The sequence below is a fragment of the Hydra vulgaris genome, chromosome 15, assembly GCF_038396675.1.
Source record: "Hydra vulgaris chromosome 15, alternate assembly HydraT2T_AEP".
In the NCBI taxonomy this organism is placed as follows: domain Eukaryota; kingdom Metazoa; phylum Cnidaria; class Hydrozoa; order Anthoathecata; family Hydridae; genus Hydra; species Hydra vulgaris.
This window is the reverse complement of record NC_088934.1, coordinates 32,415,848-32,436,957: the sequence shown is the minus strand read 5'-3', so window position 1 is coordinate 32,436,957 and position 21,110 is coordinate 32,415,848. Positions and strand designations below refer to the sequence as shown.

The 21,110-nt window shown below is 26.9% G+C and overlaps 2 protein-coding genes and 1 long non-coding RNA gene across 3 annotated transcripts; all 3 read right to left on the bottom strand.

Moving 5' to 3' along the window:
- Positions 1-7,115: 7,115 nt before the first annotated feature.
- Positions 7,116-8,057, bottom strand: LOC136091890 (uncharacterized). Its single transcript, XM_065819603.1, has one exon. The coding sequence runs from the start codon at positions 8,055-8,057 to the stop codon at positions 7,116-7,118; it is 942 nt and encodes a 313-aa protein (XP_065675675.1).
- Positions 8,058-8,099: 42 nt separating this feature from the next.
- On the bottom strand, positions 8,100-9,155 carry LOC136091889 (zinc finger MYM-type protein 1-like). Its single transcript, XM_065819602.1, has 2 exons — positions 9,054-9,155; positions 8,100-8,963 (listed from the first exon to the last, which is right to left on the bottom strand). The coding sequence occupies exons 1-2, from the start codon at positions 9,153-9,155 to the stop codon at positions 8,100-8,102; spliced, it is 966 nt and encodes a 321-aa protein (XP_065675674.1).
- A 5,842-nt stretch (positions 9,156-14,997) lies between these two features.
- On the bottom strand, positions 14,998-20,470 carry LOC136092318 (uncharacterized). The gene is made up of 4 exons (XR_010644339.1): positions 20,360-20,470; positions 18,784-18,893; positions 18,633-18,697; positions 14,998-15,174 (listed from the first exon to the last, which is right to left on the bottom strand). It is a non-coding gene; the product is annotated as an uncharacterized LOC136092318 (long non-coding RNA).
- Positions 20,471-21,110: the final 640 nt, after the last annotated feature.

Below are 21,110 nucleotides of genomic sequence, written 5' to 3'. Positions count from 1 at the left end.
ATAACATTTTTTATTTGGAGAATGGATACGAAAAATATTATTTATTGATTGTTTGAACATGTAGATTTTCTTTTTTAAATTGCTTTTTTTATGCATTCATGTTTTCACTGTTGTATTAGAGATGCCATTATTAAAATAGTTTGAATTGATATTACTAATGTATATGACTAATATAAACTTCTGCCGATGTGGTAATGGTATGGTGATACCTCTATCACCATGTTCACCTTGTAAGCGAGAAATTCCGAGTTCCAACCCATCACGTCCTTGATTTTAACGTTCTTAACTTGTTTTCCAGGCAGCGAATTTGTTCTTCAAAGAGCTGAAAGAAGGTTATAATCACAATTTAAAATAAAATAAAATAAAAAGAAGTCTCCTTGACTTTAGTCGTTTCCTCTGCCTTGGGTCTTTTTTGTTTTTGTTGGTATAGTATTGCTGGTATTCCTGCAGATACATTAGAACATACCTTAAAGCTTCTGCATAGCAAATCTTGGTGTTAGTAATCTTAAAGATTTAGGGCTATAACATTCAGGTGACTGATTGAGAAAGTCAATACCTGTTATTCTTCTTTCCATCTTTTCTTTAATTAATGGTGAGATACTAGTATTATGAAATAATGCAATAGGATTTGCTAGAGAGAGCCTCTGAGACAATTGTTTAATAATCCTGTAAAAGCTGTCTTATCAATATTTCTAATTTGTGTTTCTCTTGCAAACCACTTTAAAATTTTCCCGACTCATTCTTTAATGGTCCAAGGACAGACACATCTTATGGCTGTAATGTATGTGAGCGATTTAATGGAAGACAGATAGTATGGATATAGTTGTCCATGGCCACTTTTATTATACCATATTTATTATTATTTGCCACTTTTATTATGATACCGTATGTTAAATGCCTTTTATTATGATACCATATTATTATGATACCATATGCCTCTTATTATGATACCATTTATTATGACACCATATGTTAAATGCCTTTTAATATGATACCATATGTTATATGCATTTTATTGCCACTTTTATTATGATACCATATGTTAAATGATTACTATAATTATCATAGATCAAGAGTATTGGTTTTTGATCTTAGTCAACAAATGATATAAAGTGCTCCACAAATCTAAACAAAGAATGCATATACATTCATTGAATCATTTTTAATGACTTAATGAAAAAACAAAGACTGTTCAGTGTAAATACATAAATAAAAAATGGAAAATAAAAAGAAGTTAAAATTAAAAAAAAAAAATTAAGTAGATGACAAAAATTCACAGATAGTCTTGCATCCATCCTCTTGCCCCAAAAGCACATCCTGATGGTCCATTTTTTATTAATTTAAAATTATAAGTGAACTACTCCTTTCAAAACAACAAATGGTGTTAGATATCTTCCATCTGCAAACACACAGAACAGCACAGAGTACAAAGTTTTACCAAAAAAAATGATGTACAAATTTTTATTACTTTTTTTATTAAGTGATTTGTGGAGAGTTTTTTTTAATAAGTGATTTGTGCCAGTCTTATCAAGGTTATATATACTACTTGGTACAATGTTATAATTATGATTTATATCAGATAAAATATTGAAAAATTTATTTACAACTTCATATGTTTAACCTTTAGCTCAGGAAAATGTATGTATTTCAGGTTTATATAACCGCAGTTTATCAACATTACCCTTCCTAATAGAAATTATTCAATCTTTCAGGGAATTCCATTTTTAAATGGAGTTTTTATCCTTATTGTTGTGCAAAATGGGGCTACTATATTACAAATTTCAAGAGATTCTAATAGAAGACCATATTTTTGACAATACTGAGCCGCAGCTACAATCATAGTTTCATCATTATCACTCAACACTCTTTTCCGACCTTCGCGTTTGTTTCCATCAAATTCTTGTTTTTTTATTCTTCTTCTCAATGTTTCTTTTGAAACAAAATATTCTTTAGAAGCATGATAAACAGCCTTTTTTTTCTCACATACTAACATAATTGCCCTTTCCATACTATCAGCATTATACATGGGTTTTATTTTTTTATTGTAACTTCTTGGCATTTTTAAAATACTTTCTAAAGTAATGTTTATGAAAAAGTAGGTCTTATATAAAATTTTATTTTACCTTGGTAAACATATTACTTCATAGAAACAAATAAATGTGTTTTTTGATTATTCATAAAAGATAAATTTCAAACATTAATGTTTAACAGTTTTTGAGCTTATACAAACACACAAAAAGTTAGGCCTGATGAAACAAATAGGTTTATAATGCTATTTACAACAACTTCAATGGTATTATGACATATCTTGATATTTTACATACATAGACCCACATTACCCCATTGATTATATTTTATATTTTCAAACAAACCACCTGTATTAATGTCTTAAAGCTAGATCCTGAAAATATAGTAGTAAACCTTTCAAAATAACCATTTTCCATATGTTTACGTCTTATTTGAACATATTTTTACTGAAGTTTAAAAACGAAGAAAAAAAATTACTGAGTTGATGTATTTAGCATTTTTGCTAAAAAAGTGCCGTTTCTAACTGCATAACTGGTTTATATTTTAAAATTAATTAGCTGAATATATTAACATGTATAATATATTACAATATATAGTATATTATAATATATAATATATTATAGTATATAATATATAATATATTATAATATATAATATATTGTAATATATAATATATTATAATATATAATTTATATAAAAAGTTAAAACTTTTATACCTAAAACCATTATAGATATAACCGATAAATATGAACTAAACCCAGATTATCCCGTAGACTCACATTACCCCACCATACCCTAAAATTTTTTCCTCATTTTGTTATCTTTATGATTTACAATAATAATTTTGAACATCAATTTCCATTTCAATGTTATTAAAAGACTAAATTCCTTTTCTGTTTGCCACTTTATATGCAGTTCAAAAACCGTTTGCAGTTACATTTTTTTGACGCGTTAAAGAAAAAATATTTTTTGCTAGAGTCTCTTTTTTAGCTATTTCCACCATCTTTTTTATTTTTTGATTTCTAGCAAATGCTTTGTGATCAAATATTTTTTTTTCGTAGCGAACCTAGCTATTGCTTTTTATTATTGCCCTTATAAGAAACTCGGACCATTTTTTAGATTATCTTATTCCCATTTTAGCTTCTACGCCAAGTGTTTTCAAATTTCGGAAGGTAGTGCAGCCGAGCTTTTGCTGTCAAAAACGGAACCACTTTTGTTTTTGAAACAAAACTCTATTTTTTGTTCCAATGTCCAGCAACTTGGCCGGTCTTAGTTGGTGTAATTATCTGCAAAAGGTAAATCTGACCTTATAATTTTGATTATGTTTCTTTTGCACATGATTTGATTTTATCTTGACCGGAGAGTCAGCCAACAAGAAGCTGGTAATTTTTATTTATTTATCTTTGCGTTATTTTGTTTAATAGGTATGTTTATACCATTTTTTAAATATATTGGTCAAGTTATCAAGTTATAACTTTGAAATTAAAACGCCAATAGCGAGAAACCCATTAGTGATATAATAAAAATTATTGTCCCAAAGAGTCTGAGTTCTAAAAACAGATTTTTTAAATTAGCGTAAGGCGTGATTCGATTGATATACAGAAATACATCACATTTCATAGAAACTGTAGAACTTCTCAAAAACGCTTATGGATACAGGATTGATATTTGGACAAACAGTTTGGCGTCATAAAAACGCACGCTATAAAGAAAATATGTTAACGTAATTCTTCTTAAGCAGATTCTAAACCAATTTTAATTGAAGTGTATGTTTTGTTATAATATTCTGAAATATTTGACATTGATGTTAAAAAAAAAAATGAACGCTGTGCAGTCAATGATATAGTCAATACTAATTGTGGTTTTAGAAACTACAGCTTTTGTGCTGGATCTTCAAATGTTTCTGTTATTTTCAATTTTGATAGGTCAATATTAAATTTATTGAAAGGAAATAACCCAGGTTTTTTTGAACGCATTGAATGCATGTGTTTTGGTGAAGCACTTACCACTTTCATATAAAGTATTATAATAAACTTAGAAGATTAGTTTTTATCAACATTTTACATTTTGATGATTCGTAATATGATTTTAATACGTTTTTCTCGGTAAGTTTAATGTGACAATATATTCCAACGTCTAGCGGCTGAAAAATATGACTTAAATAAGCTCGAAGGCAAACCAATCAGAAGTCGTTATCTTTACATATTTCAATAACTTATCATGACACATGAGTACTTTGAGCATCTAATACAAGAATGTGTTTTCTGCCAATTGGTTTAACTGCTGATATAAATAGCCGTTCCAACCACTCAATAAATTGCGATTTCTCCATTCATCCTGAATTGTTTGACTTATTATTCATTGTGCAAAAAAACTATTTTTGCAACATGATCAGTATAAGTATCTTTTTGATTTACAAATAACGAAAGGAGGTAAGGGGAAGCCTAATGCATTGACGCAGTTGTTTACGGTACAATTAACTTTTATCATTGTTTCCTGTAAGTTTGAGAGCGTGCTTAGTACCTTTTTGGCATAAAATTGAAACTTTTTCATTGTCGCCTCTAAAACCACAGCTATCGTAGTTTCAAATATGTGAAGCTTTTAAGTTATCACCTTTGGCCTCATCGTATTGTTTCTTGCAATTTTAAAAATGTTTTAGAAATAGAAATAGAAAAAAATTTGAAGAGAAAGTAGTATCGTTGATCATTATTTTATTAATTACTGAGAAAAGTTATTAAAGAATTAAAAACACTTATTGGTTACTACTTGCCAAAAAAATCATTTATCATTCATTAATTATTGATCGACTTAAGTAGCAAATTACCAATATTATCTTTTATCAAACAACGTACTTATTTTACAACATAATAAAATAAAAATAATACTATTAGATTCAGAATAAAAAACTTTATAAAATATTATTTTTAAAAGTTTTAAAACTAGTTTATCATTTAAAATTTAGGTAGTTTTAAATTAGAAAATATGCTTTCTTCAAACTGATGCACCAAAAATCCCTTTTACGCGCACAAAAATGTCATCAAACAAAAATATTTTTTTACATGTTCTGATAGATGTATTCAGATTTTTTACACGTTTTGATAGATGTATTCATATTTTTTACATGTTCTGATTAATGTATTCTTATTTTTTACGTGTTCTGATAGATGTATTCATATTTTTTACATGTTCTGATAGATGTATTCATATTTTTTTACATGTTCTGATAGATAGATGTATATTTTTTACACGTTCTGATTGATGGATTCATATTTATTACACGCTTAGATAGATGTATTCATATTTATCTAAATTGATTTGCTTTTACATCATGATACTTATTAAAACTTTTTGTTTAAATAAAATTTTAGCAAAAGTGACCGATTAACTGTGAAGCACGGAGGAGGGTCTATCATGGTTTGGGGTTGCATATCATGGTCCGGGATAGGTCAATTGTACCGCTGTGTAGGTGCAATGAACCAGGACCAGTACATTGGAGTCCTAAGAGATCACATGCTCCTTTCAGTATGTGTTTTAACCTCCAAACGTGTACGAGTCTTGGAGTGGGCTCCTCAGAGCCCTGACCTCAATCCCATTGAACATCTGTGGGAGATCATCTTCCGAAAGCTGCAGGTATCCAAACCCACTGGTTTGGAAGATTTTTGGAGGTGTTTGAATAAAACGTGGGAAAGCATCACCCCAGAAACCTAAAATTCATTGGTCGAGTCCATGCCACGGCGTATCATGCATGTCCTCAAAGCCAAAGGCGGTCATACAAAATATTAAACATATCATCATTTTTATTTTTATATTTCATGTTGCTAACATTTAGGACAGTTATAAGTGTTTTTTAAGTAAAATTTATATGTGTAAATAGTAAAAAAGTGTTATTTTTCAGTTGTGTGCATGACTTTTTTGCCGCCACTGTATATATATATATATATATACATATATATATATATATATATATATATATATATATATATATATATATATATATATATACATATATATATATATATATATATATATATATATATATATATATATATATATATATTTATATATATACATATATATATTGCTATTTATATAATAAAATAATAAAATAAAAAATTAACAAATAAATAAAAAATGAAGGATTTATGAAAAACAAATAGAGGCTCAATGATGATATGGTAACTAAATAAAAATTGTTAAAAATACTGTTATTAAAAATTATTGATAATTTATGTTAAATGATGCATGATCAATTAGTGCTGTAAAATTTATGTTTAACTTAGAAAAATTTTATATAAAAACATTTATGCATCATTAAAAAGATGATTTTATCAACTTTTTAGTTGTTTAACTTATCATATTTTTTTAGTTGAGCGTTCAAAATGGTGGATCAAAAAGCAAAATAAAGAATAACTGCTAAGCAGTAAATTGTAATTTTTCTGAAGAAAAGATGATTTCTCTGCACAAATAATTTCTTAGACCACAGTGCAAGAAGTTATTCATGATGTTCATAAGTTTGATAAAAAATGGTTTATTTTTTAAAATAGTTTTTTTTTAAAAAAAATGGTTTGTTTTTTATCCATACCAGCTTAGCAAACTAATATCATATAATATCATAATAGCAATCTATATATATATATATATATATATATATATATATATATATATATATATATATATATATATATATATATATATATATATATATATATATATATATATATATATATATATATATATATATATATATATATATATATATACACATATATTCATATATATGTATATATCTATATATATACAGTCATAAAACAAAACTTACCTTGTCATAACTAACACCGAATCCCAGTTTTGATAGTAGAACCTTTAACTATTTTGATAAAAGTTGGTTTTCAACGGCAATGTTTAGTGCGAACCAGAGGCGGAACTTCAAAATTTGGCCCCCCCCCCTCCCCGCAAAAGAATGTTTTTTTTAAAAAAAATAAAGCTTCACATATTAAATAGATATTTTTTTCATATATCATATTTAAAAACAAAAAAATAAATAAAGATAAAGATAACTTCAAAACGAAACTAAAACTTAACCGAACTTAAATAGTGAAAACTTTCCTCCTTGATTTCATATTGGCAAAATCGGTAATGACGTTTTTCATTTCCATTTTTCCAGCCGCTTTTGCCTCAATAGAAACTATTGCAAGGTCGCTTAAACGTTCCTTACCAATGGTATTTCGTAAATAATTTTTTATTATTTTAAGTTTCGAAAAAGAACGTTCAGCTGATGCAACAGTAACAGATAATGTAAGAAACAATAACAATGCTGTTATCACTTGTGGAACGTTTGCAGCTATAGTTGACAATTTTACTATTAAAAGGTCAGCCAATTCACGTATAGATGATATTTTTGATATTTCATCGTGTAGCATTGACTTTACTATAACCATTTGCAGCGGAAATTCAGTTGTTATATCTTCACTATATTTTCTCTGAATGGCTTCTGCACAGCTTATGATCTCACGTTCTTTCATTACCATTAACTTATTTGGATGGATGCAGGAAAATAATTGTACCACTTCTTGCATTCCTTTAAATCTATTGTCGAGTTGGTTGATAACGACGTCCAAAATTTTTATAAAAATATTGATGCGAAAAATTTCCTCACTACTATCAAAACGGTGATCTGTAGATAATTCGTCAAAATGCCTTTTCACAATTTTTCTTCTTTTTTGAAAAAATATTTCAGGAATCTGCCACGTAGTTGCTATTTCTACCGCTTCAGGTTTTGCTGAATCAAACATCTTTCTATATTGTTTTAAATTTTTGCTGGCATTTTCTAGAGAACCTGAAGCTGTCGTTAGATCTAAATTTTTAGTTTGCAGCAATTTTGATGGTATATGTACCTCATTAAGGATTTTAGACAAAAGCACGCATAAAAAAACAAATTCGAAACTGCTCATATTTTTTTGTATTCGTACGGCTTCTTCGCGTTCTTCACGTTTTGTACTTGTTATTGATATCTCGGAAAGAGCTTTCATTATATCAAGAAAGCGAATTTTAACGGCGAAAAGAGAAGTATATCATCCTGCCCATCGCGTTGGATTTAACCTTTTTAATGTTATTTGTGATTCTCCTGTATATTTGGATAGTAGATCCCACCTGTTTATGCTATTTCCGAAAAATGAATACACATCTTTTAGCATTACAAAAAATGAAGCAACTTCAACACAACATTTAACCGCATCGTTAATAACAAGATTTAAATTATGAGGTGCGCAATGCATATACATAGCATTGGGTTGATTTTTCTTAAAAAGGGCCTGAACCCCATTGTATATCCCACTCATGACGTTCGCACCATCATAACCTTGACCCCTGCAGTTACTTAATTTTATATGATATTTTTCTAACAGATTTAAAATTTCTTCATGTAGTCCAGCAGCAGTGTGGTTATATATTTCTGTGAATCCCAAGAAAACTTCTTTAATTTCAATTGATGTGGCTTCATCTTTTTCATTTTTAATAATTTTTACGTATCTAAATACTTGACTGAGCTGATCTCTTTTAGTAATATCTTGTGTTGTATCCATTATAATTGAATAAAAAGGTGAACTATTAATATCAGCAGTAAGAGTGACTTTTAAATGCGTTGCAAGGCAATGTATGACTTCATTTTGAATTTGATGGCTTAAATATTTTATAGATCCATTTGGCATACTCAAAACTTGCTTCATAACATTATCATATTTAGCTAAAAGTTGAACTTGGGTTAAAAAATTACCATTATATTCATTGTCAAATGATTCACGATGACCACGAAAAGCCAAAGAATTTTTACAAAGTGCTAATGTTATATTTACTATCCGCTCTAAGACTTGCACCCAAAAATTTGATTGGTATCGTATTTGTTCTTCTATATTTTTATCAATTGTTTCATTATGTCGCTATTTTTCATAAATGCAACAAGCAAATATATGTTGTTGACTATTTTCGTGAATTTTAATTTTTTCAGAAAGACCACGCCAATCTCTGACACCATGCTCACGCCAGTTATCCTTTGCTTTTCGTTCTTCTGAGAAAAGCCAACAAGGCTCGCAATAAACGGCATCAAGTTTTGGGGAATAGCAAAGCCACATTCTTTCTATAGATCCATATTTTGTGGTAGTTTTAAAATATTCCATGGAAAACCTACGGTTTTCTTGCAAGGGGTCGCGTATAAAAGGACCTTTTGGGTGACACAATTCCGATAATACAATTATTTTCTTAATATCTTTTGTTAGTATTTTACCATGAAAATTTGCAATGTCAGTAGAAAATAATTCACTTGATTTTTCTAAATTAATTTGTTCAATGGCGTCATTCGTATCAGAGTTTGAATCTTCCTTGTCTTCATTTCGGTGGTTTCTCGGAGACCTATTCACATCTTCTTCGTTCACATTTTTATTACCAGTAGCAATGTTTTCTTCGATATCATCATGTTCTACTGACTGATTTATACATACCACTTCTGCAGAGTTTTGACTTTCCACTTCCGTTTCCGCTCGCTTTTCGATTGGTTTCAAAAACGTTGTTAGCTTCGGCAATTTAGCTAAAGTAGCTTTTGTTTCTTTTAACTTTCTTCTTTTTGCTGCACCGCTTGTACTACTTAATTTCTTTTCCATTATTATGAGTCAAAATCTAAATTATTACAAATTTATAAATTCAGTACCTGTTGTAAAATTTTTAATTATTACAAATTTATTAATTACCTTTTATTAAATATATCAGTGAAGTAATAAACTCTCGTGCAACAATACTTTATTATTCGTAACACGATTAAATAAATTGGAGACTAGTAATTCAGATAAAATAAGAAATGAAAAGTTAACTTAATACAACGGAAGATTTAATATAAAATTGAAAATGAGAACATACATTTAAAAGTTAATTTGTATATGCAACAAGGATTATAGAATCATTATCCTTGATATGCAACGAAATAACAAATAATATTGTTTATATTTTAAAAATATTGAATATGCAATTAAGAACTTAAAAATTGAAGAACTTCTTACAGTTTAAAAAAATTTATACGCAACAAATTATTACTTTTACCGAATTCAGTCTAATTGTCTAATTCATACACAACATAACGGTATAAAAATTAACTATACAATAACATCTGGCAGTTCGCAGCTGATAATCGTACTTTATTTCTCAATTGCGTATGCAATTTTAAAAAGGTTACAACTTTTCGTTTAAATGTAAACTACGCACTCCAATACAAAAATAAATTTTTGAACAATATATTTTAATACGATGGATGACATTTTTTTTATCCAAGTTTTATATTTTAGGGCCCACTATACTTGCGGAAAAGAGTTTTATAGTATAAATATTATTGAGAGTATAATTTTTTTTATATGAGGGCCCCCTATAGCTGGTAGGCCCCCCCGCAACGCAGGGTCCTGCGTCCAGTAGTTCCGCCACTGGTGCGAACTGCAGTTGCGTTATAGACCTAGTACATATTCCAGAAAAAAAAGCTTGTAATAATAAAAGCACTGAAACCTGTTTTAAAGATGTCTAAACTAGTTCGTTAACAAATACTTTTAGTAATTAAAGTACATATGTTTAAGATGTCATCTTTGAAAGGATTTGCAATTGAGTAGGGATCGTGTTTTTTAAGATATTTTTAAAAAGTTTTGTGGCTGTCAAAATAACACTTTTCCTCTCTTAATTTTAATCTTTTTCTTCTTAAATGATCATAATCAATGACTGACATCAATTTTGAATGAAACTTAAACAACGTGTACTACTCTAACAATTCTTTTCTTATACTTTGTAATTTTTCACAAATTTCATTAAATGCTGTCATTTTGTGCATACTGTATTCTTAAATCTGGCTTTACGTGATACCTAACTTCTGCTGCTACTAGATTATTCACTGAGTAAACGCGTATCCATAGCTTTAGGTAGTTTGTCATTTCTATTGCAGCATATTTCGATGGTGGAAGAATGTTTTAATGATTTCTTTGTCCGTATATCTTTAGATTATTTTCGACATGGATTTCAAAAAATTAAATGTTTAGTAAAAGAATGTTGTAAAATATAAAAAATTTAAAATACATTATGTTTAAAAATCTTTTGATACATAATATGATGTTTTAATTTGATTTTGTTTATCAGAGTAACTGTTTCTTTATCGTTCTTACACTTTTATTTATCAGAGTATCTGTTTATTTATCGCTCTTACACTTTTATTTATCAGAGTATCTGTTTCTTTATCGTTCTTACACTTTTATTTATCAGAGTATCTGTTTCTCTATCGTTCTTACACTTTTATTTATCAGAGTATCTGTTTATTTATCGCTCTTACACTTTTATTTATCAGAGTATCTGTTTATTTATAGCTCTTACACTTTTATTTATCAGAGTATCTGTTTCTTGATTGTTCTTTCACTTTTATTTATCAGAGTATCTGTTTCTTTATCGTTCTTACACTTTTATTTATCAGAGTATCTGTTTATTTATCGCTCTTACACTTTTATTTATCAGAGTATCTGTTTATTTATCGCTCTTACACTTTTATTTATCAGAGTATCTGTTTCTTTATCGCTCTTACACTTTTATTTATCAGATTATCTGTTTATTTATCGCTCTTACACTTTTATTCTACTTTTTACATTTTTTTACCCAATTTTTTTGCATTTTCAACTTGATACATTTTGTTGAAGGTAGAGTAGGGGGACTACTCTACCGTCAACAAAATGTTTACCTTACTTTTCTCTACCGTCTACAAAAACATTACCTTACTTTTCCTACTTAGAGTAGGGAAAGTGGAGATGGTTATGCCCCAACTTCCCCTACTCTAAGTAGGGGAAGTGAGGGCATAACCACCTCCGTAACATTTGGATTAATGTTACATGAAAATAAAAACAACATTTTTTTTTTAACAGTTCATTTTAATAATCAAATTGATAACCTTTAAGTTGCAACAGTCAAAAAAAAAAATAAAACGGTTTTAAAAATGTTATTACACAAAATATACAGTTTAGTGAATTAAACGGTTTTGCCGCCATTGTGAGGCACAACCGAAGAGCACATATCTTTAATACTAAAATCAATTTTGCTCAATCCACAAAAAAAAAGGTCTGGAAAAATATGATGTAAATATAATATTTCAACAACTTTTCAGGAACGCAACGTCATTTTTATTGACATAAACAAAATGAGGGTAACTGTTTTACTAATGCAAGGTAAGTTTTTTTTGCCATATTATTTAATATTTATCATAAGGAAAAATGTAAAAAAACGGTTGTGCCTCCATATGCGGTTGAGCCCTTCCCCTAAGTAATAATTCCTGATAGTCGAATGAAAAGTAAAGTATCTTAAAAACCATCTCTACCATCATTATAATGTAATATTGATGAAATAAAACTCATTTCAATAGTTTGTTGACAATTAAATATATTATTTTAACAACTCCAACCAATGCATTGAAACTTTTATTTGTATTTTGGTCTGCCCATGTTCACATTTTAACATTAATTTAGGTCAGTAAACACTGATTTTAAAAGGTAACTAATTCATAGTTGTAAATTTATGTGTTCTTTACACTTTGAAGTACTATGTAGTTTTCCATATTGATTTAGAGACCGACTAATTTTAGCTCATGGGCAAAAACAGTGGCGAAACTCTTGATTTAGATATCAAGTACAAGGCAACAAAATAGCGCATAATGCAAATTTTAATTGTTACATAAAATTTGTATTATTTTTATGACTAAACCATAATAGATTTGCATACTACTAATCACATAATATTACTATTTTTAATTACCGTTTAATAGCACCAGCTGCTTCCATTGATCCAAAAGATTGTTTATGATTAATATGACATGAATGTTTATCTTTCCAAGCATTATGTTGTGGTGAGCCTTTTTTATTTTTCTATATTCTACAGCCCATGAAAAACTTTGACATTACATTATAATCAACAAACTTAATACATATAAATCGATGAAGAGAAAAATGACCACGTCGTTGCGATGCATCATAGATTTTAACATGTTTTATTAACATTATTGTCAACATGGTTATCTTTTACTTTAGTTGCCACGCGTTTCATACATTTTCTAGCGGTTTTACCATAACCTTTAGCTATTTCTAGTTTTCTAAATGGAGTAGCTGCCAAACATTGCAAATTCATACAGCGACTAAAGTTTTTCATATCTCGATATACTCAACCATTTTCTCTGAAACCAATTATCATTCTTGCAGTCTCTTTAAAGCTTCTCCTACAATAATTATCTTTCCCTTCAAATTTGCTACTCTGTTTAGAAGAATAGATTTTTTTTCAATTTCATCATCCATTTCAAAACTGTATCAGTCTGAACACCTAAACATTTGAATAATACCCGATAAAGTTAATTAACTATTTATTACGAAATAATTATTTATAGAATTTATTACGAAATCATTATTTATAGAATTCCTTTATTAATTAATTTTCTTGCACTTGCACAACATGAAGCTTGAATAATACTTAATTTATTTTGTTGCATTCTTATAACGGTTTCTAAAACCATTGCAATTATTTTATTGGGTTGTTTTAATCATTAAATAATGTTTTTTTTTTGTGGAAAATACCAAAGTAAAAACTGTTTACCGTTGCTAAAGGCCTTACTAAGGTTAAATTGAGTTTTTTTATATTTTTTCTAGTTCTACCACTAGTATTGCAGAAAGCTTTAGTAATTGATTTTTTATACAAAAAATGGTTTTCCTTTAAAATCATAGCTATTAGAAAAAAAAGTTTACGTGCGAACTTGCATAACCGGGAACTGTCATGAATGCGAAGCATGTCATGACATGCATGCCGAAGCCAACTTATATCCAGACCAGAAATATGCGGACAGCAAAAGCTTTACGAAAGGCTGGGGTAAAAAAAAAATTAACAGGCATGTATTTATTTTTGATTTAACCGCAGAAATTTAGAGTAAATGCAGATCAAATCATCCGCCTAAATAAATCGATAATATCAAGCACACTGCGATTTGCTTTTTAAACTTTGCTCAGCAACCTAAGAAGAGTTTCAACATTTCCAAATATAGTGTAACACCTATTTAGCTCAATGACATAGGGGAAAATGATATCAAAAAAACACCCTCAAGATACAATATTTATTTATATATATCCAGCTTTTTTTATAGAGTATAAGTGTTTTCTTTATTATAAACGAAAATTTCTAGCAAACAGCTAGATTTAAATAAATAATACAAAATTCCTAAAAAAACTACCAAATATCTTTTTTTTTTTTTTTTTTTTTTTTTTTTTTTTAGTATTGTATTTGCCGATTGAAAATAATTTACACTCGTAATTTATAAAAACAAATATTTACATGACTGGGGCTTGAAGAAGACAAAATTCATCTTATCATTAAGCCCCCCCCAAAAAAATGCATATTCATCAAATAAAATGTTTTAACAAAATGCAAAAAATAAAATATATAACGTTTAAAATATTTAGTAATTCAAAGAGTATTTATATTTAAGAACTGATTAGTAAAATAAGATGATATAGAAGTATTAATATTACAAATCATATCATATCGTATTTATAAAATTAAAATAACAAATAAATAATAAATATCTAAATTTTTAAACAAATAAAAAAATTTCTACATTTTTAAACTAAAAAAATACAGAAAAAATACAAATTTTATATTTAATAGTTAGATTGATTTTTAACTAATCATCAAAATGTATTTTAAACCAATCATCTAAAAGCATTACGCTAAAACAATAGAAACGAAGTGTTTATACCTCTCGTCTTTTTTCAGAAAAAAAAAGGATTAACAAAAGAATTTTGAATGATTTTAACTCAACTAATAAACAATTGGTTCGGAACTATCGTCAAAAAAAAATCTTTAAAAACATAACTTTTTTTTTAAATGACATTCTACCATTCACCAAATGGTAGAATGTCATTTAAAAAAATGATGAATTGATGACTCATTTAAAAATCAATAATTAAATCAAACTCATCTGATAATTGATGGATAGCTCAATAACTAATAGATTACTTATAATCATCAAATAATTAATGAAGAATTAGGATCTTATCTACGTCATCATTAAATTTAATCTATTAAGAATTTTACTGACTTTCCTCTCCGTCTCTGAAAGAAAAAAAAAACTTTCATAAAATTAAAATTTTATTTATAATCAGTCAACCTTACTATTTAAAACATTAAGGAAAGATCATAGTGGACATTTGGAAAGTAGTTGTGACGTATTGAGGCGCAAATAAGTTACTAATAATCGAGTTGCCCTATATTTCATTTACTCAAAAAATACAGTTAAAAAGGCGTTATTCTGGTGACTATTTGACTGTAATATGATGACTTTCATTAGTCATGCCAAACAACCTCTGTAAAGATTTTTAAAATGATTACTTATCAAATTGTTTGTTTGTCCAAATATAATTCCCACATTTCCTTGCGTTTTTAAAAACTACGCTACTGAAAAAAATTTAAATTTAGAACTATAGCTTTACGCTATCAGAAAGCTAAGTGTTTTATCTACAAAATAGTAACAATTTGGGAAACAATTAAAAATTATATATATATATATTTTTTTTAAATTCCCAACCATATTTAGCCCAATCTAGGACCCAGGCTCTGGGTCCCAGATTGGGACCCGGGGAAAGTAAGTACTATTATGTACTACATTACTTAAATTGTTTTTTATGGTGATCTTTTATTTTCAGTAGTCGATAGTTAGACGATAACAACTTATATAAGAGTTCAGTTATCAGAAGTTCAAATTTGAATAAAAATATTACATATTTAAAAAATAAATATCGAGGTATTGGTTTAATTTTTTTTGTTATGTTTTTTATTAAGGATTTTATTATTAACCTTAAAATTGCTTTTTAAGTTATTTACAACCTTAAAATTAATCAAAGCAATCGAAAAAAGGAAATCGAAAATAGGCGATCGAAAAAAGAGATTGCTAAAGGATTGCTAAATTTCTAAGTATTGTAAGCATATATCTTTAATTAAAAGAGCATAAAAACAACAACAACAACAACATATAACAAGTTTAATTTAAATTCTTACCACACTGTAATGAAAGTCATGATAGTAATGACAAATAGTTGAAAAAACGCCATTTTAACCGTATTTTTTTTTAGGAAATAGAACATCGAGAAACTCGATTATTAGTAAATAATTTGCGCCTTAGTACATCACAACTATTTTCCAACTTCCACTATGATCTTTTCTTATTGTTTTAAATAACTAAGTTCAGAGATTGTTAAGTAAAATTTAAATAATTATACAAATTAAAACATGAAAAAAACTAGTTAAAAAACGTGTACACGAAATAAATGTAAAAGAAAAATTGGAAAGACCAGGGCAACTTGGCAGCAAGGGTAAGTTAACGAACTGCGTTTATCTTCCGAGCCTTTTATCAGAAAGCGACAAAAATTACACAGAACCTTCCTAATTGACCATTTGATCATTCACTATAGTATTGTTAAAATTTGTGCATGCGCATGAGAGAGTAGGATTTACGTGTTTTTAGGACAAAAACGCAACTTTTGGAACATCGCTTCCTTTTTACTTTACAAAGAAAATAGTTAGTCGTATGAGAAAAAAAAAAGATTTTAAAAACTCCAGTCACAATTGGTTTACTTTCTCCAGTCATACTTTTTTTAAACAGTTGCTATTTTTCAGGAGCTATAGATTAAAAAAAAGTCTTTTGGGGTAATTTGGCAAAATTTTTACGGGGTAAGTTGGCTCATAGCATTTACTATGGAAAAAATATTTTTATAAATTTTTTTTAATATTTAACAATATTTGAAATTTTTTTTTTTCTACAGATAAAAAGTGGGTAACTGGTTTGGTTGTTATACGTACTAAATATTTGTTACCAGCTAAAAGTAATATTAAATCTTTGGCTTAAAATTGTTGTCAAAACATATAGCAAAAAGATTTCTATAGTTTTTGCACTTAGTTGTAAATTAATAATTATTTTTATAGTTTGCGCCAACGTACCTCGGGTGGGGTAAGTTGGCTAACTTTTTTTTGTTTTGTTTGAGGCCCCAGACGGGCTCCAAGAGAATTTTTGTGGGAATCTAATAAAGTTTCGAGCAAAAGCTCAAAATTTTATTAAATTCCCACAGGAAAAATTTGAATGTTTTTTTTTAAGTTTGATCTTCTTATAATATTGTATTAAAGTTATTACTTGGTTCGAAATAAAAATTAAAGAGTACTTTGTTTTAGTTGTTTTTCTACTTTCACATTTATTTTGTATACACGCTTTTGTTAAATCGTTAAAAATAAAATAGTTAAGTAATGAAGTTTTAAATAGTTAAAAACTATAGAAGAAATTTGTGTTTCTAATAAGATAATATTCTAATAATATTCTATTTAACCTTATCAGTTTGAACCAAGACAATCTTTATAACAAACATTAGTTGTGTAATTAAAATTAAAATGATAAAAAATTGATAAAAAAATGAGAAAAAAGCTTTTAATACAAAATAACTTTTCATAATTTATTTTAAGTAATATAAATGCTGCTTTCTATATTAGAGTTAAAATAATAAGAACTTTGGGTTATTTAATTACAGATAAACTTTTCATTCAACAAGATGAAGTAGCCAATTTTAAGCTCAAGACAGCAAGTTTCAAATTTTCTTTTTATTTCCAAAAAATAGTAGATTACTCTCTTGAGTTTTTGCTCCAAGCTACCAGATACTTCAGCTATATATCTATCTATCTATCTATTTATATATATATATATATATATATATATATATATATATATATATATATATATATATATATATATATATATATATATATATATATATATATATATATACATATACATATACATATATATATATATATATATATATATATATATATATACACACACTAAAAAATAAAGGTAGAAATTTCTACCTTAGGGTAAGATATATGATATACCTTTAGTAAGGTATAATTTTCTACCTTATAAGGTAAAAAATTATACCTTACTAAGGGTATATCACATATCCTACCTTAACTAAAAATTTCTACCTTTAATTTTTAGTGTGTGTGTATATATATATATATATATATATATATATATATATATATATATATATATATATATATATATATATACATATATATATATATATATATATATATATATATATATATATATATATATATATATATATATATATATATATATATATATATACAAGTGGTTTTAATAAAAAATGCAATGCATTTTATATTAAAACCACTTGTTGTGGAGACAGGCTTTTTTGAATTTGGTTTTTTAAAGAGTAAACTTATAAACTTGAAAAAATATAGATAATTACACTTGATGTTTCTCTTCATTTTTATCTTTTATTATAACTCAATAATTTACCCTGGAAACTTTAAATTGTTTAACAACATTTTTCATTTTCTCTTTAACATCTGTTTCATTTTCTTTTTCTTTTTTTTTAAAAAAAGTAATAAATTATTAAATATTTTCAGTTCTCTATGAGGTAGTTTTACTTTATTTAACAATTTATAACTAGTAAAAACATTTGCAGTTCCATATTTTAACAATAAAATGTATCACATACTTTAAAGAATTCAATACCAAGTCAAACTGTACACTTTTATTGAATTTGTTATAAAGATCTTGGATCTAAAAAAGTATTAAAAATCACTCAGTTTGATTAATGTGAAAACAACAATGATTAAATGTAATAAAGATTGAATGTTAAACTTTACCGCATTTTCAATTTTGTATTTTAGCACATTAGATAATTTTTTTGTGGGATAAGAATACGCTTCTATATAGTCTTCATCTTTAAAAATTAAGTTAAGGTTTACTGTCACTTCTAAAGAAAAGAGCGACAATTTTTAAATTTTAAATAAATATAACATACTTATAAAACTTAAAGAGCTTAAAAATTGCTAACAAACAAAAAAGTTCATTAAAAAAACTGAACTAACTGTTCTGTAAATGTAAAAATTACTAAAAATTTCAGGTTCCAAAAATAAAAAAATTCACTTAAAATTACAGTTTATGCAACAGAGTAAAATTACAGTTTATGCAACAGGGTATCAAAAACGCTTCAATTCAATAATATCATGTATTTTCACTTCTTTTTTAGGCAAAATAATTTTTTTTTTTTTGCTGAATAAAAAATTAACTTTTTTTGTTTTTGTTTCAAAGAATATCTTTATGTGATCTTTGAAGTGTTTTATCTTCATTTTTAATTGGGCTCTATCCATTTAGTTGAAATTAAATTTTATCTTTTGTTTTGGGAGAACCTGAGTAATTGCACTAGTTATGTACACTAGTAATTGCACTAGTTACTACAATAAAACCATTATATATTATATTAGAGATAAAACTCTCCGTGTAGTTGCAGAGATATTGCCATAATGTTTTTTATCAATTTTCACCGATCAAAAAAAAATTAATAAAAAGTTGGCTGATAGCAGGGACATTTTTATAATTTACCACCACACTAGCAGCAAAATCTCAAAGAGAAATAGAAACATTACTTGAGATCGAAAATGTAAACAATTATGATTCTGACAGTAATACTTATTATCCAAGTTTATTATCCAAGCTGAACAACTGAGTCTTTTGATGAAGGAAAGAGACAAAATGTTTTTAGTTCTAGAATTTATAGCATAAAAAAATTTATTAACATATTAATAGACTTAGCTATTTGTACTAAAATTGGATTTCACCTCTAGTGTTGTCTTTTTTGTACAAACAAAATTGAAATATGCAAATTTTTGTATATTATTTTGTACTATATTAAAGGTCTGGAGAAGTCTAGTATTACTTGAATTGCATAAATCAGAAAATTATGAGGAGAGACATTACTTATCTGAAAAAATAACTAGACAATATACAATATACAAAATAGACAATATACAAAATAGACAATACTTATCTGAAAAAATAACTAAAGGTACTGTGAATCTCAACAGTAAATTGTTATTTCCTTATTCAGATAAAAGTAATTAGGATTGAGAAGGTCACCAACTAAGTAAGTAACATTTTTTTTCTATTTTAAGAATGAATACAGCTTATTACTACTGTTGATGTGCTGCATCAAAGAAGTACATAAGTCTTTTTTCAACTATGCAATATTACATTATTTAAAATTCTTTTATATAATTAATTATACATAATTATACATTTATATTCTATATATTATTTTACATATTCCATATATATAATTCCATATACACAATTATACATTTACATTCTATTTATATTATCTTAAGTTATATTATATTAAATAAATATACAATCAATTATAACAAGTTATAGCATAGTTACCAGATATCTTAGTTCCAGTTTAAAGCATGATGTTTAATTAGCTATAACTTTCTCTTTAATTCTTTCCTATAAAAAATTCAAAAAGAATTTTTTATATGGCCACTGTTTAGTAAGATTCGAATAATATATAAAATATGCATGGTTTGCTTTACAAAAATTAATATATAAATTATGCATAGTTTGCTTTACAAAAATTAATATATAAAATATATATGATCTGCTTTACAAAAATTGTGTAAAACTACATTATTGTCAAATGCAGACATAAGTTCATTATTTTGTAAAAGAAAATTAAATATGTATAACCTTAAAGCCAATGAAAAAAAGCAAAGATGCTGTGCTGTTTAAGCGAACTGGATATTGGGAAGACAGTTAATGTTTTAGCTGTAACACAGGTTCTTGAAAATATGTTATAGCGTAATTCTAATACTAGACTAATATTACCACATGGAATGCAAGCTGCACTCCAAAAAAGAGAAGCAGCACAATGTCTTTTGATACAATGAATTTTCTGAAACACCATGAACATATAAAATTTGTTACTATGAAGTAAAATGTGTCAAGACACTCATGCGTATAGGGGATAGATAAAATGCATTTTCATATTGAAAAAATCTTGAAGATACATGAAGTCTTTTCAAAAATTTTATTAAAATGAAAAAATACTATTTTCAAGATATTCAATCCTGCTCGCAATTATTTTAATTTTCTTAAATTTAATTAAGTGCCAGTCTTGGCATTTTTTTTTAAG